The sequence below is a fragment of the Pleurodeles waltl genome, chromosome 4_2 (genome assembly GCF_031143425.1).
Source record: "Pleurodeles waltl isolate 20211129_DDA chromosome 4_2, aPleWal1.hap1.20221129, whole genome shotgun sequence".
Classification (NCBI taxonomy): Eukaryota; Metazoa; Chordata; class Amphibia; order Caudata; family Salamandridae; genus Pleurodeles; species Pleurodeles waltl.
This window is the reverse complement of record NC_090443.1, coordinates 1,058,862,509-1,058,887,488: the sequence shown is the minus strand read 5'-3', so window position 1 is coordinate 1,058,887,488 and position 24,980 is coordinate 1,058,862,509. Positions and strand designations below refer to the sequence as shown.

General features: G+C 48.4%; 1 protein-coding gene across 1 annotated transcript; it reads left to right on the top strand.

The window, feature by feature from the left end:
• The first annotated feature begins 2,499 nt into the window (after positions 1-2,499).
• LOC138294027 (olfactory receptor 11A1-like) lies at positions 2,500-24,059 on the top strand. The gene is made up of 3 exons (XM_069233278.1): positions 2,500-2,560; positions 17,276-17,415; positions 23,094-24,059. Exons 1-3 carry the CDS (start codon positions 2,500-2,502, stop codon positions 24,057-24,059), a joined length of 1,167 nt encoding a protein of 388 aa, XP_069089379.1.
• The last annotated feature ends 921 nt before the right edge of the window (positions 24,060-24,980 follow it).

Genomic DNA, 24,980 nt, shown 5'->3' with positions numbered 1-24,980 from the left:
CGAGGATGTGTGAAACGGTGCTCGCCGAAGTTGCACAAAGGAGTCCCGCGTCGCCGGAGACCAACTTAGAAAGTCGTGCAATGCAGGTTAGAGTGCCGTGGACCCAGGCTTGGCTGTGCACAAAGGATTTCCGCCGGAAGTGCACAGGGGCCGGAGTAGCTGCAAAGTCGCGGTTCCCAGCAATGCAGCCCAGCGAGGTGAGGCAAGGACTTACCTCCACCAAACTTGGACTGAAGAGTCACTGGACTGTGGGGGTCACTTGGACAGAGTCGCTGGATTCGAGGGACCTCGCTCGTCGTGCTGAGAGGAGACCCAAGGGACCGGTAATGCAGCTTTTTGGTGCCTGCGGTTGCAGGGGGAAGATTCCGTCGACCCACGGGAGATTTCTTCGGAGCTTCTGGTGCAGAGAGGAGACAGGCTACCCCCACAGCATGCACAAGCAGGAAAACAGTCGAGAAGGCAGCAGGATCAGCGTTACAGAGTTGCAGTAGTCGTCTTTGCTACTATGTTGCAGGTTTGCAGGCTTCCAGCGCGGTCAGCAGTCGATTCCTTATCAGAAGGTGAAGAGGGAGATGCCGAGGAACTCGGATGAGCTCTTGCATTCGTTATCTAAAGTTTCCCCAGAGACAGAGACCCTAAATAGCCAGAAAAGAGGGTTTGGCTACCTAGGAGAGAGGATAGCCTACTAACACCTGAAGGAGCCTATCAGCAGGAGTCTCTGACGTCACCTGGTGGCACTGGCCACTCAGAGCAGTCCAGTGTGCCAGCAGCACCTCTGTTTCCAAGATGGCAGAGGTCTGGAGCACACTGGAGGAGCTCTGGACACCTCCCAGGGGAGGTGCAGGTCAGGGGAGTGGTCACTCCCCTTTCCTTTGTCCAGTTTCGCGCCAGAGCAGGGGCTAAGGGGTCCCTGAACCGGTGTAGACTGGCTTATGCAGAATTGGGCACCTCTGTGCCCAACAAAGCATTTCCAGAGGCTGGGGGAGGCTACTCCTCCCCTGCCTTCACACCATTTTCCAAAGGGAGAGGGTGTCACACCCTCTCTCAGAGGAAGTTCTTTGTTCTGCCATCCTGGGCCAGGCCTGGCTGGACCCCAGGAGGGCAGATGCCTGTCTGAGGGGTTGGCAGCAGCAGCAGCTGCAGTGAAACCCCAGGAAGGGCAGTTTGGCAGTACCAGGGTCTGTCCTACAGACCACTGGGATCATGGGATTGTGCCAACTATGCCAGGATGGCATAGAGGGGGCAATTCCATGATCATAGACATGTTACATGGCCATTTTCGGAGTTATCATTGTGAAGCTACATATAGGTAGTGACCTATATGTAGTGCACGCGTGTAATGGTGTCCCCGCACTCACAAAGTTCAGTGAATTGGCTCTGAAGAATGTGGGGGCACATTGGCTAGTGCCAGGGTGCCCACACACTAAGTAACTTTGCACCTAACCTTTACCAGGTAAAGGTTAGACATATAGGTGACTTATAAGTTACTTAAGTGCAGTGTAAAATGGCTGTGAAATAACGTGGACGTTATTTCACTCAGGCTGCAGTGGCAGGCCTGTGTAAGAATTGTCAGAGCTCCCTATGGGTGGCAAAAGAAATGCTGCAGCCCATAGGGATCTCCTAGAACCCCAATACCCTGGGTACCTCAGTACCATATACTAGGGAATTATGAGGGTGTTCCAGTAAGCCAATGTAAATTGGTAAAAATGGTCACTAGCCTGTTAGTGACAATTTGGAAAGAAATGAGAGAGCATAACCACTGAGGTTCTGATTAGCAGAGCCTCAGTGAGACAGTTAGTCACTACACAGGTAACACATTCAGGCACACTTATGAGCACTGGGGCCCTGGGTTACCAGGGTCCCAGTGACACATACAACTAAAACAACATATATACAGTGAAAAATGGGGGTAACATGCCAGGCAAGTTGGTACTTTCCTACAGTATCTTGTCCCACATGTGGTAGGGTGTGGTGTGTTGATGGAGGTGTGTTGGGGGTTTGGTGAAGGAGAAGTGGACGCAGTGGTGGTCAGTCCAGAGGAGTTCGGTGGTGTGGGTGTAGGCTATGTGTTGGCTTGAGGTGAAGATTTAGTCGAGCGTGTGTCCTGCTGAGTGGGTGGGTGCGGTGACAAGTTGTTTGAGTCTGAGGTTGGTGAGGTTGTTTTTGAGGGAGGTAGAGTTGTGGTCTTGTAGGTTCTCCAAGTGAAAGTTTAAATCACCGAGGAGGATGTAGTCTGTGGAGGTGAGGGCGTGCACGCTGATGGTGTCGGCAATGGTGTTGCAGAAGGCGGGGCGTGGTCCTGGTGGTCTGTATATTAGTGTACCTCTGAGGGTGGAGTTGTTGTTAATGCAGATTAGGAAGTGCATGTGTTCCGTGTTGTCGATAGTGTCTTGGGAGCTGGTGGTGACTTTGATGGTGTCCCTGTGTAGGATGGCAATGCCACCACCTGGCCTGTTGAGGCGGTCTTTGCGTTGGAGTTTGTATCCCTTGAGGGTGGCGATGGCTATGTCGGGTTCCAAGGATGGGTTGGTCCAGGGTTCCGTGAGGAAGGCGATGTCAGGTGAGTGTGATGTGATAAGGTCCCAGAGTTCTATGGCATGTTTGTGAAGGGAGCGAGTGTTGAGGAGCAGGCAGTTGAGGTGGTTGTGGTGCGGTGAGGGTGTTGTTGTGGGGGTGGTGTGCTGTGGGGCTGGTTGGTGGGGGTGGGAGCAGAGCAGGCGTGTGTTGTGTTGGGGGTGTTGTGTGTGTTGTCGGTGGGGTCGCTATGGTTGGTGTGTGGTGTGAGGGATGAGGAGCAGGAGAAATGACAGGTGAGGCAGGTGAAGGGACCATGAGTGTGTGTGGGGCTGGAAAGGGTGCAGGTGGGGCAAGGGCCTGGGTTGAGTGAGTGGAGGGTGAGGGGGGAGTAGGTTTGTCTGAAGGGGTCAGGGGGATTGGCACTGGGCGCGTCCGTGCCGCGGCTGCCATAAATGGAGGGGAGGGAGGGAGTGGCAGCTGGGAGGAGGAAGGGCTGGTCAAATGGGAAGGCGGGGGGGTGGGGCCGCAGGGGACATAGCGGCTGGGGAGTTTACAAGGCTACAGGAAATGACGGTGAGGAGGAGGAGGGGGGAGGCGGGAGGGGCCGCAGGGGACGCAGCGGCTGGGGAGTTTACAAGGCAAAAAGCAACGGACGGTGAGGAGGTGGCACAGGGAGGCAGAGCGGGGAGCGAACTGACTGCTGAAGCAGGGTCAAGGGTTGCAGGTTTACAGAGCCCCTTTATGCCATGACTCGAGGTTTACAGAGCCCCTTTATGCCATGAATCAAGGCTTACACAGTCACTTTATGCCATGAGTCAAGGTTTACAGAGCCCCTTTATGCCATGGCTCAGGGTTACACAGCCCCTTTATGCCATGACTCGAGGTTTACACAGCCCCTTAGTGCCATGACTCGAGGCTTACACAGTCAATTTATGCCATGACTCTAGGTTTACACAGCCCCTTTATGTCATGACTCGAGGTTTACACAGCCCCTTTGTGCCATGACTCAAGATTTACACAGCCCCTTTATGCCATGACTTGAGGCTTACACGGCCCCCTCATGCCATGACTTGAGGTTTACAGCGCCCCATTATGCCATGACTCGAGGTTTATACGGCCCCTTTATGCCATGACTCGAGGTTTATACTGCCCCTTTATGTCATGACTCAAGCTAAACACAGGCCATTTATGCCATAAATTGAGGTTTACAGTGCCCCTTTATGCCATAAATTGAGGTTTACAGAGCCCCTTTATGCCATGACTCGGGGTTTACAGAGCCCCTTTATGCTATGGCTCGAGGTTAAACAGCCCCTTTATGCCATAACTTAAGGCTTACAGAGCCCCTTTATGTCATGACTCGAGTTTTACAGAGCCCGTTTATGTCATGACTCATGGTTTACAGAGCCCCTTTATGCCATAACTCGAGGTTTACAGAGCCCCTTTATGCCATGACTCGAGGTTTACAGAGCCCCTTTACGTCATGGCTCGAGTTTTACAGAGCCCGTTTATGTCATGACTCAAGGTTTACAGAGCCCCCTTATGTCATGACTCGAGGTTTACAGAGTGTAGGAGGCTGGACTGGCTTGTAGTGAGTACCAAGGGGTACTTGCACCTTGCACCAGGCCCAGTTATCCCTTATTAGTGTATAGGGTGTCTAGCAGCTTAGGCTGATAGATAATGGTAGCTTAGCAGAGCAGCTTAGGCTGAACTAGGAGACGTGTGAAGCTACTACAGTACCACTTAGTGTCATATGCACAATATCATAAGAAAACACAATACACAGTTATACTAAAAATAAAGGTACTTTATTTTTATGACGATATGCCAAAGTATCTTAGAGTGTACCCTCAGTGAGAGGATAGGAAATATACACAAGATATATATACACAATAGCAAAAATATGCAGTATAGTCTTAGAAAACAGTGCAAACAATGTATAGTTACAATAGGATGCAATGGGGAAACATAGGGATAGGGGCAACATAAACCATATACTCCAGAAGTGGAATGCGAACCACGAATGGACCCCAAACCTATGTGACCTTGTAGAGGGTCGCTGGGACTATTAGAAAATAGTGAGAGTTAGCAAAATAACCCTCCCCAAGACCCTGAAAAGTGAGTGCAAAGTGCACTAAAGTTCCCCTAAGGACAAAAGAGTCGTGTTAGAGGAATAATGCAGGAAAGACACAAACCAGCAATGCAACAACTGTGGATTTCCAATCTAGGGTACCTGTGGAACAAGGGGACCAAGTCCAAAAGTCACAAGCAAGTTGGAGATGGGCAGATGCCCAGGAAATGCCAGCTGCGGGTGCAAAGAAGCTTCGACTGGACAGAAGAAGCTAAGGTTTCTGCAGGAACGAAAAGGGCTAGAGACTTCCCCTTTGGTGGACGGATCCCCCTCGCCTTGGAGAGTCGTGCAGAAGTATTTTCTCGCCAGAAGGACGCCAACAAGCCTTGCTACACGCAAATCGTGCGTTTGGCGTTTTTGGACGCTGCTGGGGCCCAGGAGGGACCAGGAGGTCGCAAATTAGACCTGCAGAGAGAGGGGACGACGAGCAAGACAAAGAGCCCTCACTGAAGCAGGTAGCACCCGGAGAAGTGCCAGAAACAGGCACTACGAGGATGCGTGAAACGGTGCTCGCCGAAGTTGCACAAAGGAGTCCCACGTCGCCGGAGACCAACTTAGAAAGTCGTGCAATGCAGGTTAGCGTGCTGTGGACCCAGGCTTGGCTGTGCACAAAGGATTTCCGCCGGAAGTGCACAGGGGCCGGAGTAGCTTGCAAAGTCGCGGGTCCCAGCAATGCAGCCCAGCGAGGTGAGGCAAGGACTTACCTCCACCAAACTTGGGCTGAAGAGTCACTGGACTGTGGGGGTCACTTGGACAGCGTCGCTGGATTCGAGGGACCTCGCTCGTCGTGCTGAGAGGAGACCCAAGGGACCGGTAATGCAGCTTTTTTGTGCCTGCGGTTGCAGGGGGAAGATTCCGTCGACCCACGGGAGATTTCTTCGGAGCTTCTGGTGCAGAGAGGAGGCAGACTACCCCCACAGCATGCACAAGCAGGAAAACAGTCGAGAAGGCGGCAGGATCAGCGTTACAGAGTTGCAGTAGTCGTCTTTGCTACTATGTTGCAGGTTTGCAGGCTTCCAGCGCGGTCAGCGGTCGATTCCTTATCAGAAGGTGAAGAGGGAGATGCAGAGGAACTCGGCTGAGCTCATGCATTCGTTATCTAAAGTTTCCCCAGAGACAGAGACCCTAAATAGCCAGAAAAGAGGGTTTGGCTACCTAGGAGAGAGGAAAGGCTACTAACACCTGAAGGAGCCTATCACAAGGAGTCTCTGACGTCACCTGGTGGCACTGGCCACTCAGAGCAGTCCAGTGTGCCAGCAGCACCTCTGTTTCCAAGATGGCAGAGGTCTGGAGCACACTGGAGGAGCTCTGGACACCTCCCAGGGGAGGTGCAGGTCAGGGGAGTGGTCACTCCCCTTTCCTTTGTCCAGTTTCGCGCCAGAGCAGGGGCTAAGGGGTCCCTGAACCGGTGTAGACTGGCTTATGCAGAATTGGTCACATCTGTGCCCAACAAAGCATTTCCAGAGGCTGGGGGAGGCTACTCCTCCCCTGCCTTCACACCATTTTCCAAAGGGAGAGGGTGTCACACCCTCTCTCAGAGGAAGTTCTTTGTTCTGCCATCCTGGGCCAGGCCTGGCTGGACCCCAGGAGGGCAGCTGCCTGTCTGAGGGGTTGGCAGCAGCTGCAGTGAAACCCCAGGAAGGGCAGTCTGGCAGTACCAGGGTCTGTGCTACAGACCACTGGGATCATGGAATTGTACCAACAATGCCAGGATTGCATAGAGGGGGCAATTCCATGATCATAGACATGTTACATGGCCATATTCGGAGTTACCATGGTGAAGCTACATATAGGTAGTGACCTATATGTAGTGCACGCGTGTAATGGTGTCCCCGCACTCACAAAGTTCAGTGAATTGGCTCTGAACAATGTGGGGGCACCTTGGCTAGTGCCAGGGTGCCCTCACACTAAGTAACTTTGCACCTAACCTTTACCAGGTAAAGGTTAGACATATAGGTGACTTATAAGTTACTTAAGTGCAGTGTAAAATGGCTGTGAAATAACGTGGACGTTATTTCACTCAGGCTGCAGTGGCAGGCCTGTGTAAGAATTGTCAGAGCTCCCTATGGGTGGCAAAAGAAATGCTGCAGCCCATAGGGATCTCCTGGAACCCCAATACCCTGGGTACCTCAGTACCATATACTAGGGAATTATAAGGGTGTTCCAGTAAGCCAATGTAAATTGGTAAAATTTGTCACTAGCCTGTTAGTGACAATTTAGAAAGAAATGAGAGAGCATAACCACTGAGGTTCTGATTAGCAGAGCCTCAGTGAGACAGTTAGTCACTACACAGGTAACACATTCAGGCACACTTATGAGCACTGGGGCCCTGGGTTACCAGGGTCCCAGTGACACATACAACTAAAACAACATATATACAGTGAAAAATGGGGGTAACATGCCAGGCAAGATGGTACTTTCCTACACAACCCCCCCCCAAACGAAGGACAATAAGACTAGCCATTACCTGATGAGTCTTCATTGTCTAAGTGGAAATATCTGGAGAGTCCATCTGCATTGGAGTGGCTACTCCCAGGTCTATGTTCCACTGTATAGTCCATTCCCTGTAGGGATATGGACCACCTCAACAATTTAGGATTTTCACCTTTCATTTGTTTTAGCCAAAGTAGAGGTTTGTGGTCTGTCTGAACAATGAAGTGAGTGCCAAACAGGTATGGCCTCAACTTCTTCAGAGCCCAGACCACAGCAAAGGCCTCCCTCTCAATGGCAGACCAACGCTTTTCTCTAGGGGTCAACCTTCTACTAATAAAAGCAACAGGTTGATCCTGGCCCTCAGAATTAAGTTGTGATAGGACTGCCCCTACTCCTAATTCAGATGCATCAGTTTGGACATAGAATTTTTTTAGAGTAACAAGGGCTTTTCAGGACAGGTGCAGAGCACATGGCCTGCTTCAGCTCCTCAAAAGCTTTCTGACAGCTTGCTGTCCATAATACCTTTTTAGGCATTTTCTTGGAAGTGAGGTCATTAAGAGGGGCTGCAATGGAGCCATAGTTCTTAATGAACCTCCTGTAATACCCAGTGAGGCCTAGGAAGGCTCTCACCTGAGTCTGAGTGGTAGGGGGAACCCAATCAATAATTGTTTGGATTTTCCCCTGAAGTGGTGCAATCTGTTCCCCACCAACAAGAAGTCCCAGATAAACCACCTTACCCTGCCCTATCTGGCACTTTGAAGCCTTGATAGTGAGGCCTGCCTTTTGCAGGGCCTCCAAAACTTTCCATAGGTGGACCAGGTGATCATCCCAGCTGGAGCTAAAGACAGCTATATCGTCCAAATATGCTGCACTGAAAGCTTCCAGCCCTTGCAGGACTGTGTTCACCAACCTCTGAAAAGTGGCAGGTGCATTTTTCAAACCAAAAGGCATTACAGTAAACTGGTAATGTCCTCCAATGGTAGAAAATGCAGTCTTAGGTTTAGCATCTTCTGACAATTTGATCTGCCAATACCCTGCAGTCAAATCAAAAGTGCTTAGATACTTGGCAGATGCCAGTGTATCTATGAGCTCATCTGCCCTGGGTATAGGGTGAGCATCAGTTTTGGTTACCAAGTTGAGACCTCTATAGTCTACACAAAACCGCATTTCCTTCTTTCCATCTTTAGAATTGGGTTTTGGTACCAGTACCACAGGAGAAGCCCATGGACTGTCAGAGTGGTCAACCACTCCGAGTTCCAACATTTTCTGAACTTCTTTCTTTATGCAGTCCCTGACATGGTCAGGCTGCCTATAGATCTTACTTTTGACAGGTAAACTGTCTCCAGTATCTATAGTGTGCTCACACCAAGAAGTGGTGCCTGGCACAATAGAGAAGAGTTCTGAAAATTGTCCTAGGAGATTTATGCAATTGTCTTTCTGCTCAGCAGTAAGACAATCAGCCAAAACTACACCTTCCACAAGAGCATCTTGATCTGTGGAAGAGAAGAGATCAGGTAGAGGATCACTGTCTTCTTCCTGTCCCTCATCTGTTGCCATGAGCAGGGTGAGATCAGCCCTGTCATAGTAGGGTTTCAGGCGGTTGACATGGAGCACCCTAAGGGGACTCCTTGCAGTGCCTAAGTCAACCAAGTAGGTGACTTCACCCTTCTTTTCAACAATTGTGTGGGGTCCACTCCATTTATCTTGGAGTGCTCTTGGGGCCACAGGCTCCAAGACCCACACTTTCTGCCCTGGTTGGTACTGAACCAAAACAGCCTTCTGATCATGCCATTGCTTCTGGAGCTCTTGGCTGGCCTGAAGGTTTTTACTGGCCTTTTTCATGTACTCAGCCATCCTTGATCTGAGGCCAAGTACATAATCCACAATATCCTGCTTAGGAGCTTTTAAAGGTTGTTCCCAACCCTCCTTTACAAGTGTGAGTGGACCCCTAACAGGGTGTCCAAAAAGAAGTTCAAAGGGGCTGAAGCCCACTCCTTTCTGGGGTACCTCCCTGTAGGCAAAAAGGAGGCATGGTAGAAGGATATCCCATCTCCTGCGGAGTTTTTCAGGGAGACCCATAATCATGCCTTTGAGAGTTTTATTAAATCTCTCCACCAGTCCATTTGTTTGTGGATGATAGGGTGTTGTGAACTTGTACGTTACACCACACTCCTTCCACATGGCCTTTAAGTATGCAGACATGAAATTGCTTCCCCTGTCTGATACCACTTCCTTTGGGAAGCCCACTCTGGAAAATATTCCCAGGAGGGCCTTTGCCACTGCAGGAGCTGTAGTGGTCCTTAAAGGAATAGCTTCAGGATATCTTGTGGCATGGTCCACTACCACCAAGATAAACCTATTGCCTGAAGCAGTAGGAGGGTCAAGGGGGCCAACTATGTCAACCCCTACCCTTTCAAAGGGAACCCCAACCACAGGCAGTGGGATAAGGGGTGCCTTTGGAGTGCCACCTGTCTTGCCACTGGCTTGACAGGTTTCACAGGACTTACAAAATTCCTTTGTGTCCTCAGACATCCTAGGCCAATGAAACAATGGTACCAATCTGTCCCAAGTTTTCATTTGACCCAGGTGCCCATCTAAGGGAATGTCATGTGCCAGTGTTAGGAGGAACTTTCTGTACTCCTGAGGAATCACTAATCTCCTGGCAGCTCCAGGTTTAGGATCCCTATGCTCAGTGTACAAGAGGTTGTCCTCCCAGTAAACTCTGTGAGGGTCACTGACATCCCCATTAGCCTGTTTGACAGCTTGCTGTCTGAGACCCTCTAATGTGGGACAGGTTTGCTGTGCCACACTCAGCTCCTCTCTGGCAGGCCCCCCTTCACCCAAAAGCTCAGCAGTGTCTGCTTCCAGCTCCTCTGGTGTAGGTTCTGCACAGGGAGGGAATTCTTCTTCCTCAGAAGTAGAATCCACTGTAGAGGGAGGGATAGTAGGAAGTGGTTTGCTTCTACTAGCCCTAGCTTTAGGGAGCACTTGGTCCATTGTTCCAGGATCCAAGCTTCCCTGTCCTTTTTGCTTTTTGGCCTGAGCCCTTGTCAAAGCAAAAATATGCCCTGGGATGCCCAGCATTGCTGCATGGGCCTCCAACTCCACATCTGACCAAGCTGATGTCTCCAAATCATTCCCTAATAGACAGTCTACAGGTAAATCTGAAGCTACCACAACTTTCTTTGGACCAGTTACCCCCCCCCAGTTGAGATTTACAACAGCCATGGGGTGGCTTTGTGTTATGTTGTGAGCATCGGTTACTTGGTACTGGTGTCCAAGTATGTGTTGTTCAGGGTGCACCAGTTTCTCAATCACCATTGTGACACTGGCACCTGTGTCCCTGTAGGCCTGGACCTCAACACCATTTATTAGGGTTAGTTGCTTGTACTTCTCCAAGTTATGGGGGCAAGCAACCAAAGTGGCTAAGTCAATAGCCCCTTCAGGGACTAAAGTAGTCTCTGTGGTCTCCCTAATTAGACCAACCCCAACTAAATTACCAAAAGTGAGCCCAGCTACTCCCTTGGATTGGCTATTAGTAGGTTTGCTCCCACCACCACTGCTATTAGTAGGGACACTAGGTGTAGCAGTAGGGGTTGTAGTGGTAGGAGCTGTGGTGCCTTTCTTTGGACAACTGGGATCTGTTGTCCAATGGCCTTTTATTTTACATAAATAGCACCAGGGTTTCTTTTCCTTGTTCTGATTAAAGGAGGATTTGGGCCCACCACCCCCACCAGAGTGTTTTTGTGGGCCTGATGAAGACTCATTTTTAGATTTGTCCCCACCCTTGTCAGAAGACTTACCATCCTTCTTTTTGTTGCCATCTTTGTCACCCCCTGTATGAACTTTTCTGTTCACTCTTGTTCTGACCCATTTGTCTGCCTTCTTTCCCAATTCTTGGGGAGAGGTCAGATCAGAGTCCACCAAGTACTGGTGCAACAAATCAGACACACAATTATTAAGAATATGCTCTCTCAGGATTAAGTTATACAGGCTGTCATAATCAGTAACTTTACTGCCATGTAACCACCCCTCCAAGGCCTTCACTGAATGGTCAATGAAATCAACCCAGTCTTGTGAAGACTCCTTTTTGGTCTCTCTGAACTTTATCCTGTACTGTTCAGTGGTTAAGCCATAACCATCCAGGAGTGCATTCTTAAGAACTTGGAAATTATTGGCATCATTTTCTTTCACTGTAAGGAGCCTATCCCTACCTTTTCCACTAAATGATAGCCATAGGATAGCAGCCCACTGCTTTTGAGGGACATCCTGTACAGCACAGGCCCTCTCAAGTGCAGCAAACCACTTGTTAATGTCATCCCCCTCCTTATAAGGGGGAACTATCTTGTGCAGATTCCTGGAATCATGCTCTTTTGCAGGATGACTATGGGGAATACTGCTGCTGCCACCATGGGTATCTAAACCCAACTTCTGTCTTTCCTTCTCTAATTCTAAAGACTGTCTATCCAAATCCAGCTGTTGCTTCTTGAGCTTCAGTCTGGTTTGTTCCACTCTCAATCTATTGAGCTCCCTTTCTAACAATCTGTCATCAGGGTGGGTGGGAGGGACATTTCTAGATACAGAGGTATGATGGGAATGAACAGAAGGAGACCTGTCCCTTACAGAGGGCACCCTAACAGCTTGGCTACCAGTATAATGTGAGAGCACACCCTCAGTATGGTGTGATTCAACCTCTGTACCAACTATGCTAGACTGTCTAGTAATGGGCAGGCTGAGAAGTTTCTTTCCTGAACCTTTTCCTGGGGGAGTCCCTGGATCAGATTGAGAACCATTAGCTACTTTTTCACCAGATTTGGCACTCATGGCCTTATCCTGTACTCTAAGCATATTAATTAACAGTTCTAAGGAAGGATTCTTCCCTACACTCAAACCTCTCTCTATGCAGAGACTCCTTGCTCCTTTCCAGCTAAGGTGATCATATGCAAGTTTGGACAGTTCAACATTTTTGCCTGTGCCAGACAATTTTTAGAGAGAGTTAAAGTGATACAAAAAAAAGAAAAAAAGTTTTCAGAACTTTTTGGAAAGACAGAAAAAACTTTTTAAACTTTTAAGAACTTTTTGAAAGTTTAGGAGTACTTTTCAGCACTTAGAAAAGAGTGAAAAGAGGAAATGCAAAACTTTTTGGCTATGTGTATATACACTGACCTTGTTTTGTATATTTTTCTCTTATGAAAAGTACAATGACAAGAGTGGTAAGTAGTCTCAAGCACTTATCCCACCACTGCACAACCAATGTAGGAGGCTGGACTGGCTTGTAGTGAGTACCAAGGGGTACTTGCACCTTGCACCAGGCCCAGTTATCCCTTATTAGTGTATAGGGTGTCTAGCAGCTTAGGCTGATAGATAATGGTAGCTTAGCAGAGCAGCTTAGGCTGAACTAGGAGACGTGTGAAGCTACTACAGTACCACTTAGTGTCATATGCACAATATCATAAGAAAACACAATACACAGTTATACTAAAAATAAAGGTACTTTATTTTTATGACAATATGCCAAAGTATCTTAGAGTGTACCCTCAGTGAGAGGATAGGAAATATACACAAGATATATATACACAATAGCAAAAATATGCAGTATAGTCTTAGAAAACAGTGCAAACAATGTATAGTTACAATAGGATGCAATGGGGAAACATAGGGATAGGGGCAACACAAACCATATACTCCAGAAGTGGAATGCGAACCACGAATGGACCCCAAACCTATGTGACCTTGTAGAGGGTCGCTGGGACTATTAGAAAATAGTGAGAGTTAGCAAAATAACCCTCCCCAAGACCCTGAAAAGTGAGTGCAAAGTGCACTAAAGTTCCCCTAAGGACAAAAGAGTCGTGTTAGAGGAATAATGCAGGAAAGACACAAACCAGCAATGCAACAACTGTGGATTTCCAATCTAGGGTACCTGTGGAACAAGGGGACCAAGTCCAAAAGTCACAAGCAAGTCGGAGATGGGCAGATGCCCAGGAAATGCCAGCTGCGGGTGCAAAGAAGCTTCGACTGGACAGAAGAAGCTAAGGTTTCTGCAGGAACAAAAAAGGCTAGAGACTTCCCCTTTGGTGGACGGATCCCTCTTGCCTTGGAGAGTCGTGCAGAAGTGTTTTCCCGCCGGAAGGACGCCAACAAGCCTTGCTACACACAAATCATGCGTTTGGCGTTTTTGGACGCTGCTGGGGCCCAGGAGGGACCAGGAGGTCGCAAATTGGACCTGCAGAGAGAGGGGACGTCGAGCAAGACAAAGAGCCCTCACTGAAGCAGGTAGCACCCGGAGAAGTGCCAGAAACAGGCACTACGAGGATGCGTGAAACGGTGCTCGCCGAAGTTGCACAAAGGAGTCTCACGTCGCCGGAGACCAACTTAGAAAGTCGTGCAATGCAGGTTAGAGTGCCGTGGACCCAGGCTTGGCTGTGCACGAAGGATTTCCACCGGAAGTGCACAGGGGCCGGAGTAGCTTGCAAAGTCGCGATTCCCAGCAATGCAGCCCAGCGAGGTGAGGCAAGGACTTACCTCCACCAAACTTGGGCTGAAGAGTCACTGGACTGTGGGGGTCACTTGGACAGCATCGCTGGATTCGAGGGACCTCGCTCGTCATGCTGAGAGGAGACCCAAAGGACCGGTAATGCAGCTTTTTGGTGCCTGCGGTTGCAGGGGGAAGATTCCGTCGACCCACGGGAGATTTCTTCGGAGCTTCTGGTGCAGAGAGGAGGCAGACTACCCCCACAGCATGCACAAGCAGGAAAACAGTCGAGAAGGCGGCAGGATCAGCGTTACAGAGTTGCAGTAGTCGTCTTTGCTACTATGTTGCAGGTTTGCAGGCTTCCAGCGCGGTCAGCGGTCGATTCCTTATCAGAAGGTGAAGAGGGAGATGCAGAGGAACTCGGCTGAGCTCATGCATTCGTTATCTAAAGTTTCCCCAGAGACAGAGACCCTAAATAGCCAGAAAAGAGGGTTTGGCTACCTAGGAGAGAGGAAAGGCTACTAACACCTGAAGGAGCCTATCACAAGGAGTCTCTGACGTCACCTGGTGGCACTGGCCACTCAGAGCAGTCCAGTGTGCCAGCAGCACCTCTGTTTCCAAGATGGCAGAGGTCTGGAGCACACTGGAGGAGCTCTGGACACCTCCCAGGGGAGGTGCAGGTCAGGGGAGTGGTCACTCCCCTTTCCTTTGTCCAGTTTCGCGCCAGAGCAGGGGCTAAGGGGTCCCTGAACCGGTGTAGACTGGCTTATGCAGAATTGGTCACATCTGTGCCCAACAAAGCATTTCCAGAGGCTGGGGGAGGCTACTCCTCCCCTGCCTTCACACCATTTTCCAAAGGGAGAGGGTGTCACACCCTCTCTCAGAGGAAGTTCTTTGTTCTGCCATCCTGGGCCAGGCCTGGCTGGACCCCAGGAGGGCAGCTGCCTGTCTGAGGGGTTGGCAGCAGCAGCCGCTGCAGTGAAACCCCAGGAAGGGCAGTCTGGCAGTACCAGGGTCTGTGCTACAGACCACTGGGATCATGGAATTGTACCAACAATGCCAGGATGGCATAGAGGGGGCAATTCCATGATCATAGACATGTTACATGGCCATATTCGGAGTTACCATGGTGAAGCTACATATAGGTAGTGACCTATATGTAGTGCACGCGTGTAATGGTGTCCCCGCACTCACAAAGTTCAGTGAATTGGCTCTGAACAATGTGGGGGCACCTTGGCTAGTGCCAGGGTGCCCTCACACTAAGTAACTTTGCACCTAACCTTTACCAGGTAAAGGTTAGACATATAGGTGACTTATAAGTTACTTAAGTGCAGTGTAAAATGGCTGTGAAATAACGTGGACTTTATTTCACTCAGGCTGCAGTGGCAGGCCTGTGTAAGAATTGTCAGAGCTCCCTATGGGTGGCAAAAGAAATGCTGCAGCCCATAGGGATCTCCTGGAACCCCAATACCCTGGGTACCTCAGTACCATATACTAGGGAATTATAAGGGTGTTCCAGTAAGCCAATGTAAATTGGTAAAATTTGTCACTAGCCTGTTAGTGACAATTTAGAAAGAAATGAGAGAGCATAACCACTGAGGTTCTGATTAGCAGAGCCTCAGTGAGACAGTTAGTCACTACACAGGTAACACATTCAGGCACACTTATGAGCACTGGGGTCCTGGGTTACCAGGGTCCCAGTGACACATACAACTAAAACAACATATATACAGTGAAAAATGGGGGTAACATGCCAGGAAAGATGGTACTTTCCTACACAGAGCCCGTTTATGTCATGACTCGAGGTTTACAGAGCCCCTTTGAGCCATCACTAGAGGTTTACAGAGCACCTTTATGCCATGACTCGAGGTTTACAGAGCCCCTTTATGTCATGACTCGAGGTTTACAGAGCCCGTTTATGTCATGACTCGAGATTTACACAGTCACTTTATGTCATGACTCGAGGTTTACACAGTCACTTTATGTCATGACTCGTGGTTTACACAGTCACTTTATGTCATGATTTGAGGTATATGGCGTCCCTTTATAACATGAATCAAGTTTTTCAGAGCCCCTTTATGTCATGACTCGAGGTTTACAGAGCCCGTTTATATCATGACTCGAGGCTTACACAGTCACTTTATGTCATGACTCGAGGTTTACAGATCCCCTTTATGTTATGACTCGAGGTTTACAGAGCCCCTTTATGTCATGACTCGAGGTTTACAGAGCCCGTTTATGTCATGACTCGAGGTTTACACAGTCACTTTATGTCATGACTCGAGGTTTACACAGTCACTTTATGTCATGACTCAAGGTTTACAGAGCCTTGTTATGGAATGACTCAAGGTGTACAGAGTCCCTTTATGTCAGGACTCGAGGTTTATAGCGCCCCTTTATGTCATGACTCAAGTTTTTAAGAGCCCCTTTACGTCAGGACTCAAGGTTTACGGAGCCCCTTTATGTCGTGTCTTTTGTTAAATTTAAAAAACATCTGTACCCATCACACTCTTTGTTAGAAACAGGCGTGGGGCTATTATGTTCAGTTTGGAGCCTAAAATGGAGACCTCTTTAATGTCAAATTGCTTCAACTAAGTTAGGAGTAGAAAGTTAGTAGCTGGAGATGAAGTTTTGAGTCCTTTCCTGGTGTACGACCTGCTCGTTACAAAGACTTGTTGTAATTGCACCCCGTGGATTACCGCGAGCACGAGGGCCCGGCAGAAGCAGAGGAGGGAAGTCCTCATCGCTCTGAGAGGTTTAAAGAGGGGGAAGAGAGCTGACAAGTGTTGGAAGGATCTCTATCAGGGCTCGGTGCATATTCACTCTACCAGGGCTCGGTGCATGTTCACTCTCCCAGGGCTCGGTGCATATTCACTCTATTCACTCTCCCAGGGCTCGGTGAATGTTCACTCTCCCAGGGCTCGGTTCATGTTCACTCTACCAGGGCTTGGTGCATATTCACTCAGGGCTCGCTGCATATTCACTCTACCAGGGTTCGGTGCATATTCACTCTCCCAGGGCTCGGTGCATGTTCACTCTCCCAGGGCTCGGTGCATATTCACTCTATTCACTCTCCCAGGGCTCGGTGAATGTTCACTCTCCCAGGGCTCGGTTCATGTTCACTCTACCAGGGCTCGGTGCATATTCACTCAGGGCTCGCTGCATATTCACTCTACCAGGGTTCGGTGCATATTCACTCTCCCAGGGCTCGGTGCATATTCACTCTATTCACTCTCCCAGGGCTCGGTGAATGTTCACTCTCCCAGGGCTCGGTTCATGTTCACTCTACCAGGGCTCGGTGCATATTCACTCAGGGCTCGCTGCATATTCACTCTACCAGGGTTCGGTGCATATTCACTCTCCCAGGGCTCGGTGCATATTCACTCTCCCAGGGCTCGGTGCATATTCACTCTATTCACTCTCCCAGGGCTCGGTGAATGTTCACTCTCCCAGGGCTCGGTTCATGTTCACTCTACCAGGGCTCGGTGCATATTCACTCAGGGCTCGCTGCATATTCACTCTACCAGGGTTCGGTGCATATTCACTCTCCCAGGGCTCGGTGCATATTCACTCTACCAGGGCTCGGTGCATGTTCACTCTCCCAGGGCTCGGTGCATATTCACTCTCCCAGGGCTCGGCGCATGTTCATTCTTCCAGGGCTCGGTACTTGCTGACTTTACCAGGAACTCTACATTGTTCACAGTTCTGCTCATAATCCTCTGAAGTCCGTGAGTCCTGCTATGAACAATTCTCCCTCATCGATGCCCCTCCATTACCACCACTCCATAGATTAAACGTTGTACAGAAGGATGTGATGGTTCACCTGGGAGGTCAGTGCGCCTTCTCACCACCACAAGGGGTCCAGGTAATGCCGGCTTCTTGCTTCCAGTGATGAAGAGCCCAGGCCTTGGGTCACTCCGCTTGTGTGGCGTCTGCTCTTCCAACAGTGACATCTCTGCTCTCCCAGACCCTTGCAGTCCACGCTTCTGAGCCCCCCCGCCCCTCAGCAGGTCTGTGGGGTCACCCACCTCCCTCCAGCTACACATCCTGAGCCTCTTAGGTAAGTGTTTGTGTATCATGACTGGAGCTGGTCTGTACAAACTTCCAAAGGCTGTGACCCCGTGTGACCTGTGCTGGTGAACCCTTTGCTTCACTGGGGTCTCATAGGTGCTGGAAGTAGGGTCACAGAGAGTGTTGAGGCACCCCCAAATACACATGCTGTGTGACGAGCTTGCTCAGTGTCAAAGGAAAGTCTGTACCATGTTATTTTTTCCATCAGAAGACAAAATATGAACTATACAAATATTTGAAGTATATCAGCAGTTAAGAACGCACACATGAAGCACTTTCTTCTGTAATTCTGAAGTGCGATCGAAACAGATATCTTAATAGAAACAAAACAAATCCAGACACTTCACTTGGTGATGCACAAACTATAAATATCCTCTGGAACCTGATTTCCACCCATTATCCTTTGTGTGCTATATAGTTGTTTCAGTAAAACTACAAATCTGTGCAAATGTGGTGGTCATTTCAGTGGCAAATGTGTTGTCTGTAAATGACTGTGCGCTACACACCATGCTTTAGTAATATATTATCGACAGTGTCCTCGAAAATGCACCACCAACTACATCCCACACCCTTCTCTCCCGCTGAACAGATGTGTCTCGCCTGCTAGACTTGTTGTGTGCGATGCTTGAATTTTTTACAACCCTATGAGTTAAGTGATGTAACACTGATCACAGCAGCCCCACTCCGAACATTACTGCACCACTGGATGAGATTGCAGATTTTGTCTAGACCCCCTTGCTAGACACTTCCTTTGGGGGGTACCCAGAATTAGTTTGCTTATTAGGCCAAAGCCTACCAGAGAGTGCAGCTGTCTGGTACCACATGCATATAGGGGACAGGCTGAAACCTCACCTACGAGCGCATGTAGTTGTTTTAGGTCACCCAGCGTGTCTTTGCCCCTCCTTTGTGCCTCCATCCTTGTATTCGTTTACAAGTACTCACTTTTCAGTGCCTCCTTTTTTCGCGAGGCATTCCATGGGAGTGCATGTGTTTTCAGCTGACTTCCTTGTATGCTATCTGTGGAAGCAGTACATGTCTGTGAAAAGGTGTCCTGCTTCCTATCTTCCTGCATAAAATAGTCTGTTTCTCTCAGGTGGTAGCAGTTTATCAGCCAGGCACACTTGTGTGGAACAATGTTCTGTCTACAAGTTTGTTTATTTTAGTTAGTGCTCTTTACCAGTAGCATAACATAAACAACCCTCTTCTTCACGACTGTGCCGTGGGCAGGAGAGTGGGTGGTGCTAAAGCATCCCCATAATAAACATGCTGGAGCTCAGACGCTGAATGAGGAAGAAAGATGCTGCTGAACCGTGTTTTTCATCTTGTCACAGAGGTCAAATGCCAGCCTGTGTCTGATCACAAACTACTGCTTATTCTTTTTAAAGGGAGCTCAGCGTTTACTCTTCTTCCTCTGTCTGCAAAGTGAGTGGATTTATGTCACAATATTAACCAACATAAGCAGACAAAGGTAGCAGTGGATATATTAATTGCACTGTTCTCAGACACACACTGCAGGGTTAGTATGTCCAATCTTCTTTGGAAAGCTAGCAATCTGTGATGAGTGCTGCACCCTGCTACTATAAGGGCGTTACACATCTCGTAGCCCCACTAGGTTATGATCGACGTACAACCATAGGATGGGACTGGTGCACGTCACAGCAGTTTGAGCAGGGAGTAGCCCCTCCTTGACGTAAAGTGCACCAGTTGCATGGTTCCATGGTTGTATCCAACCATCTTGCTGGGCACTGGGTGTGTGAAAGGGAAGGCTGTAGGATGTCATTATGTTCTAGCACACAACATGGGGCCTGATTTTATATTTCAACCGAGAGTTTACTCCGCACAACGGTGATGGATATCCCATCTGCTGAAATCTTAATCATATAGGAAAGAACTGGATTTAGATTTCGGCGGAGGGGTAACCCCTCCGCCTAAACCCAAAACAGGCCCAAAGTGTAATTACCTGTAAATGAACTGTACACATATTTCAAAGAACATCCTCAGTTAGGAAACAACTAATGAACCACATTTTTTGCAATTCTGAAGTGCAGTAGAAAAAATATTTAATTACAATCAAAAACAAGTCAGTACACTTGGGGATATCAGTTTCTACCGATTATCATTTGTGTGCTGTATATTAAGTAAAATTGCAGGTGCACATTTACTGGTCATTTCAATGGGAAATGTGCGGTCTGTAAATGGATGTGTGCTCCCACACCATGCTTTGGTAATATATTTACAACGGCGTCCTGACCACTACGCCCGCTGAACCCGTTCCCTAGTCGTCTTTGTGTGCCATGCGTACTTTTCACAATCTCTGTAACTTCACTGGTGTAGCATTGAGGACAGCACCCGCACCCTGAGCGTTGCTCCAGCACCACTGGTGACCGCTGCTGCCAAGACCTTAATCATATCGTGACTGTGAAATGCCATCCGCACATGAGCCCTGGTGGGTGCACGTCTTCTCAGCTGTCCTGTGTCTACGCAGCTCTTAGGGGAAGCGGGGTACGGTCATGTAAACAGCATCACTCTTCAGCTGTTGCTTCAGTATTAGGTGTCAACAAAAAACTGCTGAAAAGGGCTCCCCTTCGTCAATGAAGCATATGTACAGATTAGTGAGTTATTTTTAATTTACATCTTAACCAAACATTATAACAGACTTTAATGCGAGCAGCTGAAACCAGTGCAGGTTCACATTCGGAGGACTCTGAAAGTACAGGGCGATATACTCAGGATCAATAAAGGAAGTGTGTGCAGGGACATTACAGGTGACACTTAGAAGAACCACCCAATATACGCACCTTTTACCAGCAACAGAAAGCAGGCGTTTATTTAAGGAGCATGGGTGCTTTAAAAGAAAGGGGCCTAATTTAGAGTTTGGATATCCCGTCTGCTGTATTAAGATCCCATTGTATCCTACAGGAATTGTAATATGGCGGACAAGATATGTTTGTGACGGACTAACCTGTACATAAAACTCCGAATCACGCTGAATGTTTTCAAATGGCAGACATGGGGATGCTGTTCATTGCAAGCATTGTAACACCACTCCTACTAGAACCTCAGCTCATACCTTCAATACATGCCCAGTAGTAGCATCACTACTGCCCATGTTCTAATACCTTGACTTCTACCAATACAGTAGAAGCATTGCCCCTTCCCTTCATGTAGTATCACTGACCCCACCTCTATAGCCAGGGCCTGTAAATTAAATGCTACCAGTGGGCCTGCAGCCCTGATGGTGCCACCCTCTTAAATAGCCATTCAAACATGCCTCAGACCTGCTATGCTGCAGTGCCCCACTGCCAAGTCAGCTTGGCATTTAAAATCCCTTGCCAAGCCTTAAACCCCCTTTTTATTACATAAAAGTCACCTCAAAGGTAGGCCCTATGTAGTCCATAGGGCAGGCTGCTGTGTAGTGTTAAAAGGTAGGTCATGTACCTTTAAGTTTAACATGCCCTAGTAGTGAAAAACTCCCAATTGTATTTTTCACTACTGTGACGCCTACCCAGCACAGAGGATAACTTTGGGAATTCCTTTTCACATTAAATAAGCTGCAATTCTTAAGTAAGATGATGCAGATATGGCATGTTTGCTACCTATGAACCTCTAATGATAAATCCTATTTAATAGTAAAGCCAAATTTATCATTACAAGTTTTAAAAGGCTACTTTTAGAAAGTTGTCTTTTTCCTGCCCTTAGTCCTCTCTGTCTGCGGCCTGTTGTAGGTCACCTGACTGTGTGTCACTGACAGGACTTTGCAAATTCACCCAGACAGTCACACAATAGTGGGATTAGCAGAGCCTCAATTGGCCATCAACTGGCTGATGGGGTGGACCTAAGCACAGACCCACTTGCACCTGAAGAGGCTGTGCCCTGGCTACTCACTATAGGCCGAACAACCCTGTATTGTCAGTGCAGCCAGCTTGAAGCCAGGGAAGAGGAGGCAGGAAACTCTCATGACTTCAAAGAACCTTTCCAGAAACTTCTCCCATCTCCCATCTTCCAGGAGCAGGGCACCTGGGTATAAAAATAGGGCCCTCATACCCACTCTTAAATTCACCACTGGACCTGTGGAAGGACTCTCAGAGGACTGCCTGCTGCTGTGACCTACTGTACACTCTACCAGACTGCTGCTGTGCCTAAAAGAACTGAGTTGCTGCCTGGAGCTTGCCTTGAACCCTCAGAGGCCAACCTTGATGTTGAGTCCAGTCGTGTGTCTTCACCTGCACCCAGGGCTTCCAGAAGTGGCCTTAAGGGTTAGTTTTCTGGCCTCCTTTTTCCAGAGCCACCGGGACATACCAGGCTCCCACCATCTTGAACCCACACTTGGACCCCGTCTGAGTGAGTCCTGAACCCCAAAGAGGTCATCCCTACTCCTGGACACTTGGCTGTGGTGTTTATGATGCACAGATGGCCCATTTCTGAGGACACAGACAAAATTTGGCTAAAAAGTACTCGAGAACTAGGAGGAAAATGGGACCAACCTGGTCGCCTATCCAACTGAGATCCATCGCTATTTGGATGAACTCTGAGGTTTCTTCCGCTGCATTCTTCTCCACAGCAGGAAATTGGATTCAGCTGAAGAGCCCTTTGCCAAAGTCATATCTGACCTTATGGAACTGTCTTTGGCTACAGCCTTCTGATTTGTCCCGCTTGAGATTTTCGACTTCCATCACAACGCCTATGTCCTAAGGCAAAAATCTTCACAGCGGCTTTGCTCTACAGCTATCTGACTATGACGCTCCCCCCTCAGTCACACATTCAGAGTTGCCCTACTGAACTTTAACCTCCTCAGAGACTTTTTCTTCAAAAATCTTCTAAGTCCAAAGGTAAGCGCTAACTGGGCCCAATCCACTTTGTGTACCTGACCCGTGCCCCATAAAGTTTGGTCTTAACTTTTGACTTTACCCCGATCTAGCATGACGAGATGTCCGTGGTTGGCGCTTTTCACTTTTAAATGCTATTTTGAGTCTTAAAAGTTAAAAAGTCATAATACTGGTACTATTGATTGCATTTTTGATATTTTGGGGTCAATTTAGTAAAATTTACTCTATGTTTCTAAATTGGTTTGGGATTTTTATTGTTGTGTACGTGCTGCATAAATACTTTACACTTTGCCTCTAAGTTATGCCTGACAGCTTCCTTGGCCAAACTACGCAGGGTTAAGCACAAGCTCCTGTAGTGACTTTTCGTAGCTAGCCCTGCAAGGGATTGTGGCTATTGCTTGACCAGGGCTTACACTCCAGTGAGCCAACAACCTACTTTCTCACAACTACACTACTATAGTTAACCTTTAACTCAATCAATCATTCAGAATTATTTCATAAATAAAATAGTAAACCCATTTAAAATACTCCAAATCAGCATCCATGCAACCAACTTCTTCTTGAAGTAAGTCCATTGTTAGTAAATGTCTGTTTGGCCAAACTCATTTCATTGCTCCCATTACATTTTATATTCATATTTGTTTAGGTTATTGGAATGAGAAATACTGAGTGTTTGGACAATCACACCGGCGGTGCTGAGTTCCTGCTTCTGGGATTTCAGATCTTTCCCTCACTGAAGTCTGTCCTCTTTCTCATCTTCCTGACTATTTACACACTAACAGTGGCGGGGAACATCCTGGTTATGATAACAATTTACTCCACTGCCCGCCTTCATTCGCCCATGTACATCTTGCTGTGTAATCTCTCATGCCTTGAGGTCTGCTACACCTCGTCTTTGGCCCCTACTCTACTTGGAGGGCTGCTGAGAAAGGGCCTCATCATTTCTCTCAAAGGATGTGTCACACAGTTCTTCATATTTTGTTGGATGGCCACCACTGAGTGCTTCCTCATCACAGCGATGGCCTACGATAGATATGCAGCCATTTGCCGCCCCTTACATTACTCCACTCTGATGGCCCCGCATGTCTGCTTTCATCTAACAGCTGGCACTTGGGCATCTGGGTTAACAGGAGCACTGATCACAGTATTTCTCTTGTGCCAGCTCCAGTTCCCTGATCACAGTGAGATTGATGGCTTCTTCTGCGATTTGATGCCGTTGACCCAAGCAACCTGCTCTGATCCTTCGATGATTGAAATGGAAGTGTTTGTCTTTTCTTTCATTGTGCTGTCCTTCCAGTTCCTGTTAATCACCATCTCCTATGTGAACATCATCTCGGCCATTCTCAGCATCCCGACGAGCACCGGCAGGTACAGAGCCTTCTCCACCTGCAGTGCTCACCTGGCGGTGTGCATCACATACTTTGGTATGCTGACCATTGTGTACATGTTACCAGCAGGAGGCCATGTGCTCAACCTTAACAAAGCCTTCTCCCTGCTCTACACGGTGGGAACTCCAGTGTTCAACCCCATTGTATACACGCTGAGGAACACAGAGATCAAGTATGCAATGAGGAAGATTTTTGGACTACAGAACTTGTTTGGCCAGCAGTAAAGCTTGATTTAATTTGTGTTGCTAAAACACGTCAGGATATTATCAAGATATCACCACTTGAAGCTAGAAGAAAATGATTTCACTCTAAGGGCCTGATTTCAGTAAAAGCGTCCATCTCTCCATGGATTGCAGTAGGAAATTTCTGGATATTATCAAGGAACATTTAAATTCTCTGTTTGGCAGACAGAACCTGTTGCAGAAGTGAGATGTTGATCTTCTGATGTTTGTCTTTAAACAGATTCTAGTGCTCCTATTAGGATTGCTGGCAATTACAGATTTAGGGCCTTATTACAACTTTGGCGGATGGAAAAGCTCGTCCACCGAAGTCACGCGGTCAGGTCACCGCCAGTGCTGTGACCTTCCTGTGGCCTCTATTATGAGTTTCCCACTGGCCCAGCGGGAATCAGCCCACAACATTGACACCGGCTCATAATTGAGCCGGTGGCAATGTTGCAGTGCATTGGGTGCACCAGCACCCATCGCGCTTTTCACTGTCTGCAAAGCACTATGGGGCTAGCCATGGGAAACCCTGCACTGCCCATGCCAAAATCATGGGCAGTGCAGCGGCCCCCATGGTGCCACCTGCGCCCGTCTCCGCCAGATTTTATGTGTTGGTGCAACCACCATGTAAAAGCTGGCAGAGAGGGGACTCGTAATACCCAGGATGGTGATGCATGCAGCGCTGCCCTGGCAGATCAAGACCGCCTACACCGCCAGCCTCTCCTGTGGAGGGAAACTGGCAGTGCCGATGGTCTGACCACCGCTTTGGCCGCGGTCAGACTGCCACTGCATACCTGGAGTCATAATGAGGGCCTTTATGTTTTGTGCGGGATGAATGCTCTTGCAGCATAAACAATCTGTATCTGTCATTGGTCTCTTGAAAAGGTTTTTATATACACATCTTTGCAGAAAAGGTTAATT